This window comes from Grus americana, chromosome 4, assembly GCF_028858705.1.
Source record: "Grus americana isolate bGruAme1 chromosome 4, bGruAme1.mat, whole genome shotgun sequence".
In the NCBI taxonomy this organism is placed as follows: domain Eukaryota; kingdom Metazoa; phylum Chordata; class Aves; order Gruiformes; family Gruidae; genus Grus; species Grus americana.
The window spans coordinates 39,495,591-39,517,743 of record NC_072855.1 but is presented as its reverse complement, the minus strand read 5'-3'; the positions used below and the strand labels follow the sequence as shown (position 1 = coordinate 39,517,743).

Below are 22,153 nucleotides of genomic sequence, written 5' to 3'. Positions count from 1 at the left end.
CACTGGAGTAAATCAGTACTGCTCCACCGTAATAAATGGATTTACTACCCCAACAGATAAGCCAAGAAATGTTAACATTGACCCTTAATATTTTACTGTGTCCTAAAAGGAATTGCAAATTTTAGGAACCCTGAATTATTTACACTATTCAGTCTAATCATGGTACACTTTCTATCCTGAATGTTGAAGGCTGTTACTCAGCTAATGCACACCAATATATATTTTTCTATCAAAATTACTTAGTATTGCTTTGAAATAATCTACATACTAGCTAGGGCTATTTTTCTTTAATTTGGTTAATATAGGAATGCATTGCAGACATTTATTTGCAATTAGCAGCAACAAAAACCCACATTAGTTTCACCTGTGACATGTGATTCTCATGCTGTCCAGAAAATCTTTTTATTCAAATAAAGCGTGTGTACACTTCAGCCTGAACGAGAGGTAAAAACCTAATATTACAGAGGGTTTCGTTGGCCAGGCCCACAGAGTATGAAGTGTTACTGTGGAACTAGTTTTCCAGCATTTATAATTCTGCCTCACATTTCTCTTCCTGAATTTATAACATAAATTCTACAAATATAGATAATGACATTCAGATACTACAAGTGTTGAATAGCACATAATTGCCAGCAAACTGTACCTGTACTCTCTGAATGCAAGTAGATTCAGGCAATTAGACCTATTTCCAATATAAAAAAACCACAATAAGGAAAATAAAATACCAACGCTATCAAAGCACTAAAAAGTTAGTTAGATTATCATAGTATGATTCCTAAATAAAAATTGGCTTTTTTTAATAGCTCACATAGACAATTTAGAAAGATGAGAAATGCATGTAATCACTGCCATTGGGGTAGGTCAGTTTTGCTGGTTGGGGGTTTTTTTTTTGTTTGTTTGTTGGATTTTTTTTCAATCACAAGGAACTTTGAACAGTTGATGTTCACATCTAGAATGCACACTAATCTCTGTTACTCTGTAAAACAGTGATGTTGGCCTTCGTGCTGATCCTCTTGCCCTCTGAGGGACCGATCCTAAGAGGCTGTCAAGAGACTGAGATAGCAGCCTGCCCTCTCAAGCTACCTCAAGCTTGTAGAAACAAGTTTTGCAAAAGTGTTTTTTGAAGAGAGACAAGATATAAGGGGATGTTTGCAAGCAAGAAGGTTTGTTTAGGGTATGGAGAAGCCATGCCCCATGGAAGTTTTTAAAAGAGGTGCTCAGGCTCTCCTGCAAAGCAGCTGGGAGCAATTTCTTGGTGTAAGTTCATGACATTATTCACTTAAGCAATTTGAGCAAAGAAGATGTTCATGCCATGAAGCGCAGGGGAATTGTTAGCAAAGGGAAGAGACAAGGAAAGGCAAATTTCAGAAGGAAAACATACAGCCAGCAGAGAGAAAGAAGGATTTATTAATAATCATGTACTACCTGCAGAGCAAGAACAAAAAAATCCAGGTAACAACATAAATGAGGTAAAAGAAACTGAAATATCCTCCCTGTGGAGAAGAGAAAAATGAAACTAGTAAGAAAATGTCAGCATAGATCCACGAGGGATTTTTCTGAGATTACGTTAATACAGAGTCTAAACTTCTAAATTTCAAGTGGAAAGAAAACGGGATTGGAGTACAGAATGCTCAATTAAAGTTTGCCAGGAAATGATAAAAGGAGAAAGGATTGACAGTAGACAAAAGATAAGAGCAACAAAGACCTAAAAGTATTCCTTATTAAAGTAGGAAAAAAACCCATAATAAAAGGAAAACAGAATCCTATAATTCTGTATTTCTGGAAGAAATTTTGTATGTAATCATACAAATAATTTTCTCAAAACTAAAGCCAGACTGTTAGTATTATATAAAGAAGAGGTCATCATACTAAAATATGCAAGTTACATTCACATTCTGCAAGGGCCAGATTTTCTTCTACTCTGAACAGCAGCTGATGTGACATAAGATCCTAATGACTTTAACAGATTAATTTATGGCATCCAACTCTCTACAGGTATGCAGAATACAACCCTAAATCATCATCCTCTAAAAGTTTCACGGTTGCTTCCTTCCTAGGAATGGACAGTTGAACCGAGCTTTCATGGAGCACATCTAAAAGCAGTAGACAATTCACAAGCTAATAGAAGAGGAGCAATAGCTGTGCAAACCACATTTCTGCCCTATGCATCTTGCAACTTTCTTGGAACAGGAGAGGATCCAGCGTGATAATTTAGATAATCATGAAACATCTGAGTCCAAAACAAAATTCTGACTATGGCATATGGATGAGACTGCTTCTCAAAGTTGTTTCTGATAATCAAGGCTTATTCTGTCTGCTTACCTCTAGCAAGACTACTTTCTTAGCAACATTTTTAAAGATGTGAAATACACAAGAAATCTGGAGCCCTCTTTGCCTGAAGAAGGCCAGAAAAAGACTGGAATTAGTGCACAGTAACATACAGAATTACATGATGGTGTTGTGGACTACGGATACTGAATTCCCAGACAACTTTCCATAGAAATAAAGGGTAAAAAGCTGTGGCAAAAGCATATCGCAGGATTTGGAAGTATTTCATTATTACAACTGTAAACATGGAGTCACATACAGTAAATACTGATAGCGTAAGGCTGACAAGTTGATACTAAAACTCCAGATTGCGATAGTAATAGTTCATTTTACCCTTTTCAGATCTCCTGTAGAAAGGCCAGTTATCTTAGTTTTGCACATGAAGCAAGATTTAGCAATATGTATATCACATAGGCATATATGCTTATCATTTTACTTGTTTATAAATTAAACTAAGACAAAAAGGAAATAAAGGCACTTAAAAGAGAAAAAGATATTTCCTATGAAAATGAACTGCCTGCTGAGAAAGGTCTATTGCAAATGCTTCAAGTGACAGGCACACAGTGATTATACCCAACCTAAAATTCCAGACAACCAAGAAAAATTGTTGCTTAACACAGTAATAAATAATACAGCTGTCTGCCTAAAAGTAGTAGAATGTATCTGCTCAGATGAAGACCAAAAAATTCCTTAGGTAAGATCATTCTGCTGTTATTCACATGCGCTGTTATGAATTTCCTTATTCAATTATTTCATGAAATAAGGACCATATTTTTGCAGGTACCTGCAAAAATCCCAAATTTTACTTACATAGATTCTTACTGGTTTTGCTTTTAACAGAATACAGAACACTAGGCTACACGATACAGCTGAGTCGGTAGTAAATGTGACTTTTCAGCATTGCATAATCTTGCAAAGGTCATAGTCTTAGGTGCTGGCATGTTTTGTCAGATTTGGTGCATCTACTGAACAATACCAGATCTAAAATGCTACGTTCTGCATCTAATCTTTAATATGCTATATGTCTCCAGTGGTATTTTTTTTATGTGTGACTGAACCATTCCAGTGAAATGGAAACTGTTCTTCTTAAGTAAACTGCATTTTTTTAAAATGAAAAGTGCATCCTTTGATGATACTGTGCTCTCTCTGGTGGTTCCTGTCAAATTATAATACACAAACAAGACACATGTGCTAAAGTCAAGCCTTCCTTACAGAGATAACTCTATTTTTCTGGACAGGGACAGAATCCAGGCACAAGAACTGAACGGGTGCTATTGGTGGGAGGTTTCATCAGCCTAGTTAGAAGTCATCTTACCACTGAGCTCAGTGAACCAACCTTAAACTTTACAGCAGTAAGGATTATGGGTACATCCCCATTAGTGTTTTGGCTCAGGAATGGATTTTTTTTTTTTTTAATTTTTTCTTTTTTAAGCAAGTCCCTCAGCTGCTCCCACTTATTGGGATATGGTTTGAATCATGTTTTTCAGAGTGCATAACATGGATTCCTTTCCAATTAAGCTAAATGGGAAGTATGCTCCAGGAGGGCTCCTACTGCACTCCAGCCACTAATGGGTGTTCAGTCCATAGTATCAGGCAAGACTGAGCCCAAAATAAATCCCTGGAACAAATACTGTATGAACAGCAAGTTACTAGCACCAAGTATTTAGGTCTACCGATCAGTTTCTATTGTGCTAACACTGCTTTCTAATGTATATGTAGCCATATGACTCCTCCTCTTAACTCCGGACTACATATTCAGAGTTTACATCTCAAAAATACCAAGAGAGCAGATTCTCTGTAGATTTCAGAAGAGGATTTGAATAAGCCAGTTCTCAGCCCACTGTTGTCCATTTTTCATAGGGCAAGATGATTATCGGCCTGTGCAGCATACACAGTAGACACACAGTATTACATATCAAGCTAAGATTTCTACAGTATTTAGGTGTCACAGAAGAAACTACGCTTCACATGTATCAATGTAGTAATAGTTGGGGATCTTAAGGATAGTTTCCAAGCATTGCATTTTCAAAATATTTTGTAATAAAATGTTTGCTGATATTTATAACTTTTTTCAGATACTTTTAGAGGTATCAAATTGACCTAATGCAACAATAAAATCTATTATCTAAAACTAAAAGTACTTGTAAGGTGGCATACTTGAAAAATAATTATTTTTTATATAAAACTATCATTTTACAAGAACCTTTTAATGCTTGTTTTACAGATATGAAGCTAAAAACTTTAGCTTATACTCCCTAGATAATATATTACTTTGATTTATAAAGGAAATATAAACTGTTGTTTAAATAACTACTTGGATCCTATTACATAATCAGGATTGTGAAAACAATCCTTACTAAAAGGCAGTATACACCTCCGAAAGGGCAGTAGACACCTCAAACAAATGACTGTACAAGCCTGGACTTCAACCTCAGGCAGTCATCCTACTAGCTTGGTACATCTCCACTTCTTTCCTGTCTCTTCTTCCCATTCTTAGGCTCAGATACCTGAACTGGCACCTAGATGAATCTTCTCCTTACAGAACCTATGAGGTCATCTGCCAGGGCTCTTTAGGATGGTTGCTGTTTCCAGATATACTATGACACAGCTTTGCATAAGTTCGCAATTGCTTGCCCTGATACACAGCCTTACATGTTTTGCTTCCCATAATACAAATAGTGTTTGTAACATAATTTAAGTTCAAATTTAAAGAACACTAAGCTTCTGTAACAGAACAAACATGTATAGGGAAAGCCAGGTTAGTACTATTGTGTACTAAGTAGATGACTAAACCAGAACCATCACATGGTCTAATGCAAATATTTATAAATATCGTATTTCATATCAGCTAGCCTTTACTACAGGTGTCATTGTAATACCATTCACAGTATTGCATTAATATTAATGTCATAATGTTAATGATAACAATAATATTTCTAGTGGTACCAATATTTAATGTGTGATAGATGTAAAGCCAACAAAACCAAAGAACAGTAGACGATCAGAATAACATCCATTTATCTACCTTTCAAAACACTGCTTTCAAACACTAAGAGAGGGGATATAAAAGCTTCTATGCATGCTCTTTTGGTTTTCCTCAAAAGACAACAGTTGCACATACATATATATATTACTAAATAATATCCTTTTAATAAACAATGACTATACACTAACAGGTTATCAGCAAGCATCAAACCTGGACAGGACAACATCTGAAACACAGGCTTTCACATTTTGAAAGGAAGAAAATTTTTAGCTCTAAGAAGGTGGCTCCAGTAGAGTGCCTGTGGCACTTCCAATAGAGAAGATAGTGACAACAGAATCACAGAGTGAAACTTCACTTAGTTTACTATTTGGTTTCACACCTTTAAAAGGAAGTGAATTTACAACAACCTGAATTAGCTCTGACTGTAGTAGGAAAATGTTGTTAATGTTTCTATTAGGAAGATTTCTTCATTTTCCACTCTAAGAGCGTGATTCCCTTGTTTCATGGCCTATATATCACAAACATGTGACAGATGGCACTAACCGGCCTTGCATACTAAGGAGAAAGAACTGTGAAAAAATTCTGTTAGGAAATACATCAAACATGCCCTGTGCTGCTGATTTCCTAAAAAACATCTTCCAGAATTTGTTCCAAACACCAGTGTATTGGGTTTGCATGGCAAGGTTTTGGTAGCGGCGGGGGCTACAGGGGTGGCTTCTGTGAGAAGCTGCTAGAAGCTCCCCCTGTGTCTGATAGAGCCAATGCCAGCCGGCTCCACGATGGACCCGCCGTTGGCCAAGGCCAAGCCAATCAGCGCCTCTGTGATAACATATTTAAGAAGGGAAAAACAACTTATGGAGAGCTTGTGCAGCCGGAGAGAGGAGTGAGAAGATGTAAGAAACTCTGCAGACACCAAGGTCAGTGCAGAAGGACGGGGAGGAGGTGCTCCAGGCGCCAGAGCAGAGATCCCCCTGCAGCCCGTGGTGAAGGCCATGGTGAAGCAGGCTGTCCCCCTGCAGCCCATGGAGGAAGGATGAGGGGGTGTAGAGATTCCACCTGCAGCCCGTGGAGGACCCCACGCTGGAGCAGGTGGAGGCACCTGAAGGAGGCTGTGGCCCCGTGGGAAGCCCACACTGGAGCAAGTTCCTGGCAGGACCTTGGACCCGTGGAGAGAGGAGTCCATGCCAGAGCAGGTTTGCTGGCAGGACTTGTGACCCCGTGGGGGACCCACACTGGAGCAGTTTGCTCCTGAAGGTCTGTACCCCGTGGGAGAGATCCATGCTGGAGCAGTTTCTGAAGGACTGTAGCCCATGGGAAGGACTCACGTTGGAGAAGTTCGTGAAGGACTGTCTCCCATGAGAGGGACCCCACACTGGAGCAGGGGAAGAATAAGAGGAGTCCTCCCCCTGAGGATGAAGAAGCGGCAGAAACACCATGTGATGAACTGACCGTAATCCCCATTCCCCGTCCCCCTGTGCTGCTGAGGTGGGGGCGGAGGCTGAAACTGGGAGTGAAGTTGAGCCTGGGAAGATGGGATGGGTGGGGGGAGGTGTTTTAAGAGTTGATTTTCTCATTGCTCTACTCTTTTGCTTGGTAATAAATTAGATGAATTCCCTCTCTAAGTTCAGTCTGTTTTGCCCGTGACGATAATTAGTGAGTGATCTCTCCCTGTCCTTATCTCGACCCATAAGCTTTTCGTTATACTTTTTCTCCCCTGTCTAGCGAATGAGGGGAGTGAGAGAGCGGCTCTGGTGGGCACCTGGCCCCCAGCCATGGTCAACCCACCACAACAAGAAAAATATAAAAATCCAGCTCATACAATACATATATGGTAATCATACATCTATTTTTGCTGTCTTCGGAACCTTGTCAAAATCAGTGATTAACTAAGAGAATCTAGTTATACCCAGTACTTTACAGATAAAACGTTCGCTGCAGGTTTTTAAGTTGTTAGAAGAATGACTGAATACCTCATTTGCCTCAAGCAGATTACTCAGTTTCAGTGAAGCTTACAGAGGTGTTAAACTGACAAAGTGGACTACATAAACCATTCACCTCTTACAGTTACAATATTATAAAGGCAGTTTTCAGGATAATTGAAACTACCATATTTATTTTCTTAGGATCCCTTTGAATCATGGGGAACTAAAATAACCACTCTACATCCACTGAAGGAATCCACATCCCAAACAACAGCCTCTGACTTCTGTATATTAAATCCCCAAACAAGCATTTCTTCCCTTGGGGAGTTAAAAAAAAAAAAAAAAAAAAAAGCAGCTACCATTAGAGTAGTGATAATGTGATAATGTTGATAGTGAAGAAGTCTGAGACTAGGGGGAATGAAGTTTCACAAAAGTGATTCAGAAAGCAACATAATTAGCCATTAATTCCAAGGAAAAGGTCACTTGTTGATAATTCCAAATGTTTTTTATAACCATCCAATTTATTAAAGGTTCATGGATTTAGAAATGACTGTGTAAAAAGAGATGAGTCTACCTCATTCAGCTTTGTGTTTTTTGAAGATATGCTCTCTCTGTAAGGAATACCTGTATGTACAGTAGGTGTTCTCATGAATTTGAATACATTTGATTTATTTTACTTTTCAAGAGTTTAGAGTATCTGTTTTACCTGCATCACCCTGAAGAAATTCAAGTCAGGCTGTAATCCAGTACTTTGAGACAAAATCCTTTTAAAAAAAAAATCATTGTTACTTTTTAGAAACTATTGTTTTTAGCACTCTATTATAGGCCAAATTTGGGTTTGTTTTTTTCCCCCCTCAAAACAAACAAGCAAAAGAGGATTCTTTACTATAAACCTTTGATATAAAAGCACTATCTCTACCCCACGCAGCATCCGTCCAGGATGTCTGTAATACCTCAGAATTATTGACCATGATCATTCCATAATTTAACTTGGAAAAAAATAAAATCACAAATTTGAGAAAATTGATTTAACTGACTGGCATTTAAGGAATTTTAAAACCAGCTGCAAAACTTGCTCTTCATTTTTAAAGTTATAAATATTTACTACTTATTACTATTTCCAAAGTAAATATGAACTGCAGCTGGTATATATTATTTGAACTCAGATAAGAGTCTGGGGATCTGGAATCAGGGCCAGCACTCAGACGCCCTCTTCTTTCCCATGGGGCTGCTGCTCTTGGCTGAACCCCAAGGGCAGAGCCCTCCAAGGGGACTTTGAGGCCTATTGCAGGCTCTTAATTAATTCATCTCTCCCCAGGCATGAGGGCACTATGTGGGACAAGGGTTCCCCATGGGGCAGCCAGGGCCTACCCAGCACCCCAGCCAGGGAGTGGGGCAGCCAGGGCAGCCCCAGCCCCACGGCCGGGTGAGTCCGTGGTGAGGGACTGAGAGCCCCGGGCTGGGCTGAAGTGGAGTCCTGGACCATGGGCAGGTTGAGGGGAGGCCAGGCAGGGTCAATGAGGGCTGTTGGTGCCCTCAGGGACATTGACATGGACATTTCTGAATGGCTTTGTTGGATTTAGGTACTTTGGCTTTTATTTTAGGCATTTAAAGAGCGTTTCAGATCTTGTTTATGCCCTCGTTATGCCCTACTTTCTCTACAGGGGTCTGCTGCTTCTTTTAAATTGCAATGAGTAGCTCTATTGACAAAGATAAAAGATACAGGATGGCTTGTGAGTTGTATTATTTGAGTTTGAGCCAACACAGTTGTGGGCACAGTTTAAAAAGCCCTTATCTTACAACTCACATAAGTAGCTCTCAAATAGAGATTGATTTTTATTCTGAATTACATTTGAAATCCACCATGCTAATAAAAAAATAGGCATAAACCATAAGCATGATTAAACAGAATCTAACAAACTTCACTCCATTCTGCCCAGCATATTTATCACTGAAGGATGGACTCCAGATTAGACTGAGATACTTCACAGCACTAGAAGCATTAGAAGCCAAAATGTCTTAAACAACCTTAAGAAAGTATAATTTAGGAGGGCACGCTGCTAGATTTATTTTTTTTAAAATTCTTATTATTTCTAGTCAGAACAATACAAAACGAGGTTTTTATTTCCATTTCAATATGTATTGTTTTAAGAATGTGGGCATTGCACTGGTGGTTTCTTCTTACATGTTTTTTTCTTTCTGCTTTTTGGCCTTTCAGAGCAATATAAGTGCCATAGGGCTTTTGTACTGCCAACTGTTAATCAATAGTTGTGACAAAATATCAAGCATTTCTTCTCCCTACAGAATTATTTTAAAAAGCAGAGTAATATCTACTTAAGCAGGTAGAAAATTAAAATGTGCAAGTTTGAGAATCACACAGTTTATCCAGTTAAAAGCAATGGCTCATTTGCTTTTAGTCAAAATATTTGCTCCTGCTCCCTTTAAGATATAACTTTAGAGACATCTTTCACAACTGAATAAACTGAAAATTCAATTCCAGTAGGTCTGCCAAGGAAAGAATTTGGCTTAGTATATCTTTAACAAAAAAAATAAACAAATAAAAAAGATGCTAGCTAAGCCAAACAATTAAATGCCAAGAAAAAAATAAAAACCTACATCACCTTTACAGTTCCTTAATAATTTTCAGTGAATTGTATGCATTTGAACTATGACGAATATTTTCACTTAAGTATTTGACAGAGGGAAGCTGGAAAACTTGCTATGAAGAGAAAGCATCGATTTGTGGCTCTTCTGCACTAATGGCTTCCTAGGGACTAATAAAATAAGTTAGAGCCTAATAAAATGACTGATCTCTCATTCAGGATAACAATGAACCTTAGCCACCAAGTCAAGTCAGACGCATTATTTTCAATGACAAGCCAAAAAAGGCAAAGCAGAAGTCACATACTGCCCATCAACTCAGCCCATCAACTCAACATGTTCTTATACAAGAACAGCTAAATTTCTCGGTCCTAAGAAGAAATTTGGATATGGCATAGCAGTGACATATTTATTTGGTACATTCTTCCTTCTGGCTAATAATTCCACAAACAATAGAGCTAATGTCCACAAAGAAGATTTGGAAAGGGTGTCAATAACATAGCACAACACAAGTTATGAGATTTAAGATTCTGTTTCTAGCTATTATGAAAACTGGTACCAGGTCAGATCAAATATATATCTTGTCCATTTTCCCATCTCAAACAATGAATATAAAAAAAGTAAGAGCAGGCAAGTCAGTAGGATCACCCCCAATGCTGTTCTAGCCTCTGGGACTTCCTGAGCTGGATAAATCTGCGTGCGATTAGAAACCATCGATGGATTAAAGGATTATCCAGTCTTCCCTTGAACCCATATAAGCTTTTGGCATCCACAATATGCAACTAGCTTCGCAGGTCTGCTATACAACAATTGAAAAACCATCACTTGTTCCTTCTGAACCTGATGCCTACTAGTTTCCTATGATACCTCAAAGTTCTTGTACTGGAAGAAAGACACAATCAAACCTTGCACACCTTATTCAGAACATTGTGAATTTACAGACTTCACCCCAACAGATCTTAATCACTCTATTTCTAGGTCGAAGAGTCCTACTATACTCAATTTTTAACCATACAGCCTCTGTTCTATAACTCTAATCATCTTTTTTTGCCTTCTTTGGAGCATCAATATTGTACACAGTATTAATGATACAGATGAAGGATGGATTTATACAATGTCATAAGTATATTCTCTGTTTCTTTATGATTTTCCCAGTAGTTCCTGGTACTTGATTTGCTTTTTGACCACTGCTAAGCACTGAGCTGTCATTATCATGGAACTATCCATCATAAGAGGTCAACGTTTTGATGGATGATCAAATCACTTCTCCAAAGAACATTCATGAAAGAATGGGCTTACAAATTTGAGGATAGGATTCTTCAGCTTTATTTATAACCACTAGCAGCCAGATAACAATTTCAAATTTCAAATACCTAAGAAAATCATGTTTTAAAGAGATAATAAGATTAGAAAATACATAATTTAATTCCAGGTTACAGTAAACTACTTTGTTAAATGTAATTAATTTACCAAAGGGAAGGAGATGCTCAACAAAACAAAGGCCTTCCAGAAGCAGGTTTCAGGAGCAACAAAGATGAAACCTTCAAAACAAATGAATTCTAGGAAAGCCAGAGGCAATAGAGTTTTGACATTTCAAGACTCCAGGTTCTACACAGCTCTTCAGTTACTTCTTTATTGCATTACTCCCAGAACTAATCTGTTACTTGTTACACATTCCTGCTTTATCTATTTAGAGTATACAGATTTTTTTTTTAATTTTTTTACACATTTCAGCAAAAAATTATCACAGGATAAAAAGGATAAAAGCAAACATGGATGAAACAGTTTCATCAGTATTATATGAAGCAATGTTTAGTAATAAATTAAATAATTAAATTATAACTATGGGATATTAAACAGTATTACAAATTGCTTGTAAATAGTAAAAATATCAGCTCTGTCAAAACTTCATCTGCTGAGCTTATTCAAATCATTCTTTCTGTGATTTTCATTACAACACATTTTCTTCAGCCAAATTTATATCCCCTGTGGAATTTTTCAGCAGTTTTAAAAGGAAGCAATTAAAAGAAACCAGCAACTTACATAGTGAAGACATCAATAACATCTCCTGCAGCTCTTGTCATCTCAAAGTAGGTTTGCAGAATGTTGACGGTTCCTGAAAGTGCTTCATGTCCACAACCGCAGAACAGTGCAACTCCAGCATATAGCAGGATGGTAGCAATCAAAGATGCGTAGGGAATACCTCCCAGGCATTTGATGCAACACTCAAAGCACCCTACAAGAAAAGTAAGTTTTGTGTTAATATAAAGCAAAAAGGAAGCTTTTTCTCCTGAGAAACTCTTCTGAAAATTGAAGGCTGCAGGCCAAAGAAAGATTAGGTCAAATATAACAACCCATAATGTCAGAAAATCTGCGAAAGGACACCTTCATTCAGCTTCTGAGTTTTCTCAGTTGCTACTTGACCTATTAAATGTAGACATGCCATCTGATTAACATGAAATGTTAAACAGCTAATTCCTTGTAGAGTTTCACGTTTTTATTCAGAGCAGGTTACGATGTCGATCCTAGGTTATACCTATATTCACAATTCCTGTTGCTCACCTATTGGATTACTAAGAAGGATCCTCAATAACAGGAAAACCACAGAAACAGGACGTCCAGTTCAATTCCTTCCATCGCCATAGATTTATTCCATTTTTTTCATTTGTACAGTGCTGACAATAGAATTGCTCCTGCCCACAGCACCAATTCTTTGTGCATCACTGAAATAGCTCACAAAAATAAATGATCCACTAAAAAGGCACAGAATTAGAAACAAGTATAGAGGTTGAATTTTCTCTCAATATATTTTACCCTGTACAATGTTTCTTAAGTGAGGGCAATTACTCTTGAGCTATACAAGGCCAATTTTTTGTCCAGCCATCAAAGTCTCTAAACTGATGCCCAGTTCCACAACAAACCCTTTCCCCAGCAAGGGGGTTCAGGTTTCTGGCACTACCTTGCTTAGTCTGTCAAGTAGCATCATGAATGCAGCATCTCTGACTCTCCCAAATCTCCCCGCTCCCGTGAGGACTTTTACACTCAGTGGAGTCCTTCCTATTGCCTTCTGGAAGGACAGAGAAGGCAAGAACCTCTGGCTGAGGGAAGGCAAACGTGCATCGACTCAGTAGCCAGAAGTTTTATTTTCTCCTAAGCATTACCAGTTTTTGCCACAAAGGATTTGGATAGAAAACAAGGAACAAGGTGAGAGGCTTATAAATTTTAATTGCTTATACAAACAATAGTCAATTAAAAATTACTTATATGTTCAACAAGTGTGAGTGAATATATTTTAAAGTGCTCCAAAAGCTTTAAGTTAGTAAATTCTTATTTCCTTTAGCCTGGATAACAAAAGTAGTAGTTTCATCTGTCTGTTCAAACAGTCATTTTCTGCTTTTAATGAACAAATATCAATCTGTCATATATATATATATGTTTAGCAGCTATTTATACACGCGATTCTGAAGAGAACAGTTTAAGTCATTTTCAAATGCACATACACATTTTAGTAAGTAAAAAGCTCTACTGATATTTTGTAAATATAGTTACTATGAAAGGCAGTATTTAAACTGCTGGATAAATCCTGTAAAAAAAAAAAATAAATATAGTAAACATGTAGAAGACAAACAGACTTCAAAAACTAGGGTAATTCCCAACTCTGTATGCTAGCTGTATAAAAATAGAAAGAAAGATATAGCTCGAGACCACTTTTGTTCAAGGACAAGTTACTGTATCACAGTCAACTTTAAAATACCAAAGGTTAAACGTACAAATTAACATACTTAAAATGCTGCCAAAGTCTAAGTAACCTATGTACAAGTCACCCTCCTCCAGCAGCCATCACACACCTTCCAACCCTTCCAATACTTTGGTAACAGCATTTTTTTTTTTCCCTCTCTGAGCCCATATGACATTCCTTGAAGGATACAGCACTGGTTGAAGGATATCCTTCTTGCAATTTACGTCACTCTATTGTACTGACAGTAGGTAGCTTTCCTGTTCAGCAGCACCGGGCTTTCAATGTCCAGTGATCACCTGGTGTCTGTCTTCAGTGATTGCTGAACTATGGGGGCTTATACCCAGGAAGTCTGTGGGAGGTCTTAGGAACAGACTAGGGAAAATATATAAGTGCTATTGGTGTAAATAATTCTGCACGTAGATAAATATAGGAAATCTCCTAAAATTCCTTCAGTCCTCTTTTCTGAGATTACTCTTAAAAACAACTAGATAATTTCTCAGTGTTTAAAAGCCTGCACAAATACTAGAAAAGGTTCCTCCACTGGATAACCTACTGTCTAAAAGGCATAAAAATAAGAAATATGTATTGAAAATATATACATTGAACAAGGACTGCAGGGAAATACAGAATTGTGTGATATCAGAGTTTATCACAAAATGCCCATTGCCATTGTCACCACGGAATAACAGCAGAAAAAGCCTCAGGAAACTAGTAACACTGTACACCTGTCAGCATTATATGAAAAAGTAAAAAGAGGGGGATAGACGACAGTAGAATAATAATGGGAGTGATGTATGAGGGCCTGTTAAGTCAAAGATGAAAAAATAAGGTAGACCTAAATATTTACAGGGACACATGGTCTTTAGGGAGAGTATTTCTTTATATTGCAATAGCTTGTGGCAGGGAGGTGGAAGAGAGATTTTGTGAAGATTTCTGTTTCACCTTCTGAGACAGGCAAAGTGGAAGAGGGAAAGTTGAAGAAATGACAACACAGGGACAAAAATAGCTAACAGTCTAAACTAGAATAAATTTCATTAAAGTCACACTCACTTACAACTGCCGTATTTAATAGTGTGGGTATGGTTATCTGGAAACAGCTGGCTGTGCGCTGCCTCTTGAAGCTGCTGCACCTCATCCTTGAGGTCCAGTGAGAGTTGAGTACACACTCAGACATCACAAACTACGTCAAAATCCAGTGTCATTAATATTACTTTAGCTTAATAATAGTGAAATAGGATAATACAGTAAAATAGCATGACAGAATAAAACCAGTATAATACAATAAAGTGATATATGATATAATAAGGTGCAAACTAATGAAAAATTTCATCACAATTTTTTTTCCAAATTGTTTCAAAAATTGAAAAATAACTGAAATAGATTTACAGTTAGTGAAGTAAAAGTGCTTCTGTTCCTTTATCAAATTAAAACTGTTCATGCTTATAAGCCTTTGAGGGAAGCTTTTAACCATTTCAAGACTTTTTTCACTCAAAATTTTCAAATAATCAGGTATTTTCAAGGCCTTGCTCATTTATTGAGTTCTTCCACAGGCCTACTACCTTTCTGACTATTTAATTCATGATAATAATTTAGGGTATTCAGTGTTGTCAACCAACTCAAAACTAAAGAAAACCAGTGAATCAGGACTAAGATTTTAAAATGGGTATCACACATCGTTCATACACCACAGAAGGTAACATGCTGTGGGTAATGTTTGCTTCGATTCTTTTCTTTCAACTGTTCAGAATATGAAAATAGCTGTTTAATAACAGAACAGTAGAAATGCTATTTTAACTTGCACAATGATATTGAACCACCAGTACAGAATGTGACTCATCTGTGCAATGTGTGTACAGGTTTGTCTAAGACAGGCAGTCGTTCATGACTCTGAACGCCATCTTCACAAGGCAGATAAAACATGCAGCCACAGAAATAATTACTAGGAAAGGTAAAAAAGATTGCATGCTGCTTTGATGTTTGTTTTCATCTGCAAATACAGGTTTTCAGTACTTTTCAAACACTTCACTCTGCAAAATAAGTCTTCACAGTAACCTTGTGCAATATAATTCAGCATTTACTGTTCTTATTTTGCTTATGTTTAGCAGTATTTTCCTACAGGTAAAAATTTAGATCTACTGGAACCATATGTTTTTACATAAACCTTAGGAAGTAATCCAAAACATTATTCTTCTATATAGCTTTCAATATGAAGAACTGTACTGTTCTCCTTATATTTTATTATAAATCGTTCCACAGAGAAAATGTAATAATGAAATACATAGAAGATGACAAGACAAAGAATTTTATTTTACATGGATAAAATGAAACTCCAAATACCGGCTATATTCAGCTATCAAAATAGTGCACATTAAAGTTGCGTTACATACGTCCACTTTCCAGTCAGCAAAGATCTCATAGACAACTACCTCTGCTCCTCTTAGTACAATTATTACTGCCTATAACAGAAATACCTTTGATATAGCTACATAAACGTCTGCTTTAAAAGTCTTGTAAAGGGTTCCTTATATAGGAAAATCTGTGCACTCCACTTCTAGCTTATGCCACTTTTTGGGTTCAAGATTTCTAAGGCATCTCCAAGTGTAGCAGCCAAACATAAGTTGACCTTGTCTGTTTATATGATCTCTTCTCTACATTAAGAGGGTAAAAGATTTAGATCTTGAGCAGAAGCAGAAATTGCCCTTGTGATTTACATGCTAATTATGCATACAAATTGCACCGCCACAATCATTTTTGGTTGTATGTTAGTGAGATGTGAACTCTTTCTCCTCACTGCAGGTCAAGACATATAATTACAAATAAAGCGCAGAACCAATTTCTGACCAGTGCATTGAAAAAAAAAAAAAAAAAAGCGGGGCGGGGGGGGAATAGAAGAAGAGAGAGATTCAGGACCTACATCTCTTGCCACATAAGTATGTGAAAGTGAAGTTTAACCCAGTGATATCAGAACCAGTTTCAGAATGCAATTATGCTACTGTTGTTTACATAAACTGTTAAGAAAACCCATCCACCCCATTTTTCTATTTCCATTTATTTTCTTGGAGGAAATAAATATATTAAAAATATTAAAAATAAAAAAAATAAACATAGACAATACAGAAAGATTTTCTACTTTTGCTTTTTTCCTCCTTTACAATTCATTTTCAGCTGGAACATCTAGGATGATTAGTTACAAATAACTACATCTCCAATGCTTTACTGATTAATCACAGATAACTACATCTCCAATGCGAACAAGCACCTCTGAAGATCATATAACATTTTAATGACATTTTTTCTTATTTTTCTTAAAGATTGTTCTATCTAATATTAGGAGACAGGACAGCAGAACCCAAGTAAAATGCAAGAGAACTACATAAACTTGAAACGGAAAACAAAATAAGAAAATCTTCTGTGCCTTCCATGCCTGGCTAGTCATGCATTTTTCCCATATCTAAATTTATACCACTTGTCACACAGCTTTCATGGCCAATCAACTCAAATTCAGTTTCACAGACCATCATCAAACATGCAGATTTAGTTCTGAATTTTATTAAGCTAGCCTTAACCTCATGAAGTCAAGCTACTGTTATGTAATATTTTACTTGATAAATACATCTATCAAAACACATGGTACTGAACAAAAAGCAATAGATTTTACCCAGATCTAGTACCAACACCCCCCACTACCCCCCCCCCCCAATTATTCAACATGTGGCATGACTTCCTGATCTGAAGCTGTTCTCCAAGGTCTCATAGCAGAGCAACAGGCAGAAGGAATCCAGCCTCCTTGATATTGTCCCAAGTACAGAAGACAGACAAGACGTTTGAGATGTAGTTTAACAAAGCTGCAACTAAGGGGAAGCAACATCTGGGAATTAATCAGCAAAGATCATCCTAGTACTGTGATCTGGAAAACCTGTCAAGAAGTGCTGCGTACACATCCCGCATGATTTCCCTCTGTGTCCCAGGGTCAGTGATGGGACACATCCCCACTCTGCTCCCAGCCTCTACCATTATAAAAGATCTACTGGAAATTAGAAGAAAACTTTATCACGTTGCTGTATCAGACACTAACAACCGAAGTGCCTTTCTTAGTCTTGTTCAGATGACAACTACTCCTTTAAATTAGCTTTCTACGAGAACATTTACAAAATTACTTATCAATTGATTAAACTGTTATAAGCAACGTGATATGTAGAAGAACAAGAATAATGTCCACAGGAAAAATCAAAATGATTTTCAAGAAAAAGGCCAACTAATTGCAAGAAAATACAAAACAAATATGCAGGTACCTCTTACACATTAAATTCTGTATCATTACTGAATCTACTTTGACTTGTTATCTTAGCGTGACTGGATGGTAGCTAATCAGAAATTAGCTAATATTGAAAATCAAAATGTTATTCTTTAGGCCTTTACAGTCATTCTGCAGTTATTAATTGCATCAGTTCCTGCACTCAACATGCCAAGCCTAAGAGGAACTGTAAAAAGACTTTTGCTAATTTAGATGCAGAATTTCTCATACTAAATTGAAATACCTAAGCTTGTGCATCCTCACAATTACCATGACGCATTCTTGCTAGTAAGAATCCCTCTGGCCAAAATGACAACTTTAAGCAGCAGGGATACAACTTGGTTATGCTGGATCTTGAAGGCAGCTCCCACAAACCCATCCCTTCATCAGCCTTTATATTGTATTGCATAAAAAAATTCCCAGAAACCACTTTTGCACTAGTTAAGGTAATTTTGATACCCAGGGCACTTATATGAAGGATCAACACCTCAGCAACCTGCAACCAGAAGCCACTCTGTAAGGTCTCAGCCTTCCAAAATTCTCCCTGTGTAGAAATATAACTTCACACAACTCATCCAATAACAAAAACAGAACAAAAGATTTACCTTTGCAACACCCATCCCAACTGTGCTCCGATTCTCTAACTTATAGAAAGCTTCAGTCATAAAAAAAATATGATCTACATTATTGGGATGATATCGGGATTATCTCACCATGGATGTGGAAAGTCCCCATGTAGATGCCCCTCTCCCCCCCCCCCCCCCCCCCGGCCAACAATAATAATGATAATATTGCAGCATAAAAATCCACAATTTTCAATCATATTTACTACTACATTTTGTCTTCGGGTTATACACAGAACTTTCAGCAACACACAAAAAAACCCCCAAAATCCTTAAAAGGTGTTTCAAAACAAAAATGAAAAGGAACATGAAATGAGTGTAATAGTCTGAAAATGGAGCCTTAAGTGACTGCACAAACTGAATGTGTATGTGAGGAAACCTTTAGTGACAGAAGACGTACAATTTTACTGCCATTTTTAAGAGATGATATTTTCCTTTGTGGCTAAATGCTGAAATAGTTGAAATTGAAGCAGTAAAGGTGAAATTCATGGTCCTTTATCATAATTTGAATTCCAGAAAATATTTGGAATCTTGCCTGAAGTCATTAAAGGAAAAAGAATAGAGTGGTCAAAAGGTAAGCAACCTAAATGAGTTCAGCTCAGTTCTATCTAGCATTTTTTTTCTTAGTAGGCTCACAGAAATAAAACTGAAATAATCGACTACTTATTTACTCTACCCTACATCAATATGAGACTGTTTGGTACTTTTACTAGGAAAGTACAGACTTACAGATACATTGTTCTAAAAAGCCTTTTTCCACACTAATTTAATTCTTTGAGAAATTTTAGTTAGAAATTTTAGAATTCTAAGACCAGCTTAGGTCAGTAGTCCAATGTGACTTTAAATGTCTCATGGAATGCAAGTTTGGTTTTTTTTTCTTTTTCTTTTAAGTTTTCAAAGCCTCCCTGTAGCTGCACCAGTATTTGATAAAATAGAATATTGCACAGTAAAGCACTTTTTTTTTTCAATAGGAAAACTACTATGACCTTCAAAGACCTGTTTTACAAATTCATTTATGAATAACTTTTATTCTTAGTGTATATACAAATTGTAAAGTTCTTTCTGTTCATGATTATTTTCATTCAAAGTATGAGGATCTGTAGATTACATGACATTGCAATAAAATATAGTACATAACACAAAATCCCTCCCTCCCTTACATTGATACTTTCTTGTTCTGAGTAACAAATAACAATTAAACCTGAACAATGACAACAGAATTTGTAATTTTTGTACACCACTTAAAATTAGCTATAATTTCATCCAGAACTGTTCCTTGTTTTTATTAAGCACTCAAAACCTCAGTTCAAACTGTAATGTTTAAAAAACTGTATTCACTAGAGGAAAAAAAATGAAAACAAAAAAAACCTTAATTCAGCAAGATCACTAATAATCCATCATGGTACCTTCTATATCAGAAATATAATTTAGATTTGCATTTTCATCATATACTTTGAGCAGATTTCTTTAGTTATATTCAAGATAATTAAATCTCAAATGGATTGCTTAAATGGGTTCCAAGTAATTCACAGTTTTAATGCACAGTGGTAGCAATAGGAATTACGTTACTTAGTCAAGGAGAAGAAATATTTCAAGAATCTTGCAACAGAAAAACACTGAGCTATTCAAACAACTATATTTAGCAAATCTACCTGGCAGAGAGATCTGTAATTTCTGTGTTACCATCATCCAGTATAATAAAATTTAAAGTAAAATTAAAGATGTATATCTGAGCTAAATTATATTAAAAAAAAATCTATTTTGAACTAAGTTTAAAGACACATCAAACATAAATAAACATGGTTTTAATTCTCATTAAAGCACATAGCATGGCAACTTAAAGAGCAAGCAAGAGGAGGTCCTCTCTTTCTCCTAAATTAGGAGTCACATGCACGTACTTAGTTATCTCACAGATAACAAACACACTTCTGTTTTGTTCCATCCTTAACTGCACTAAAAGCTGGGGGGGGAAAAAAAAAGCGGGGAGGGGCTACCTACAGCCTCTTTTCCTGGGTAACTGAAACACAGCTGGATGTGGATAAATATACATACACACACACTTTCATTATCATGTCCAGCATAGGACAGAAAGAAATGACAAATTTATCTGTTGAATATATCTAAAAAAAGTAAATCTGAATTAACCAGCACATACTATAATTTCATCCCATCTTTCACTGGTCATATTTCTGCAATACTCAACGGTGGGAGTATAAAAATTCATATTCTGTCATACTGGACTGTACTCTTTTCTCAATGATCAAAGAGCTTGTTGACTTCCTCTGTTGCACCAAAGTATTCTGCTAAAGTATTTGTTGAACTTGGATAACTTTCTAATGAATGATGAGAATTGCGAGGTATCATACCATAACAAAAGAGCACTATAAAGCAATCCACCTGATTAGCACCTTTTGGCAGAACATAGATCTAAGCTATTGTGACAGATGAGAATCAGCGGCTTGGCAGCAAAGTCTCATCATAAGTCATGATCAAAGGTCTAAATTTCACATAGTGAAGTTACATTCCAAGCTTTGGCAGAGACAAACATGCACAACATCCCAAAGAGCTGCTCTGTATCTCTTCCCTACTCCATCACTCGGCAAAACAGGGAAGCTGTCTCAGATTGACTGGAGCTACTTTTTAAAAGAAAAATGCCTCATTCTCTTTGTCAGTCAGACAGGAAACTAGCCTTTCTTTTCATCACTTTATTTTTTTTTTCTTTTTCTTCTTTGATAGACAGGTAAATGATCATCCTGCATGCCGTATGCTTCCTTTAAGGTATCAGTGTCACCTTTCTCAACCCTGTCAATTGTAATTCTAACAAAGAACTAATTTAAGCAACAGCTCCTGGCTGCACATCTCACAGCTTGTCAAAGAAATTGGCTCAGTTACTATATAGGTGCCTACACAAGGCTCCATTTAGTAAGGTATGGACTGTGTGCTTGACTGCAAACATGTGGCTTGTCTCATCAACTTAAAATCAAATTAACACTGTAACTTTAATAAAATATGCAGAATATGAGGCAGATAGCCAGAACTAGGTGACATCACGCCACAGTTATTTCCACATAGTACAGCCTCACCCTATACCTGAATTCATTGTTTTCTTGGGTAAATATCTATGAAAATATTTAACTTTCACTAATACAACTTATATACTACTTGGTGTGTCAAGCCTCTTATAAAACACTTTCCACCTCCTTGCCCTTTTGTCCCTGGCAGCCCCCATCTTTGCTGCGGTTCCTTAGCCTGCTCATATTGTTTGACAGTTGTAGAAGTAGCTGCAAAACCTAATAAGAATGAGGTAATAGCTGGCTGTGCTATATAAGGAACAATTATAAAAGTGACACAATCTGGCTTGGACTTTACTAACCAAATTTTAGACACCAGTACACGACACCTTCATTGTTTCACATTTGTATAAAAACCTTTGCATATGTGATACTTATAAATGCTCGTGCTGTTTTTGTTTATCTGTGCCCAAGTGAGTAATGCTTCTAGTGAGAGAGAGGAACTGTTTAAGTGGAAATATTGGAAGGGGGATCTCTACATGCTTGAGATGATTCTCTCCTTTTACAGGTACTGTTAGAGTTTGCAATGTAAATTAATGCAACTTTCCCAGACAAAGTATTAATTAAAATATTTTATGTATATACATGC

The 22,153-nt window shown here is 36.8% G+C and overlaps 1 protein-coding gene across 1 annotated transcript in view; it reads right to left on the bottom strand.

Moving 5' to 3' along the window:
- GPM6A (glycoprotein M6A) overlaps positions 1 to 22,153 on the bottom strand; it is a 124,116-nt gene that overhangs the window by 31,696 nt on the left and 70,267 nt on the right. The window contains exon 2 of the mRNA XM_054825130.1: positions 11,881 to 12,073. Coding sequence (XP_054681105.1) covers positions 11,881 to 12,073 — 193 coding nt within the window. The remainder of the gene's footprint in view (positions 1 to 11,880; positions 12,074 to 22,153) is intronic.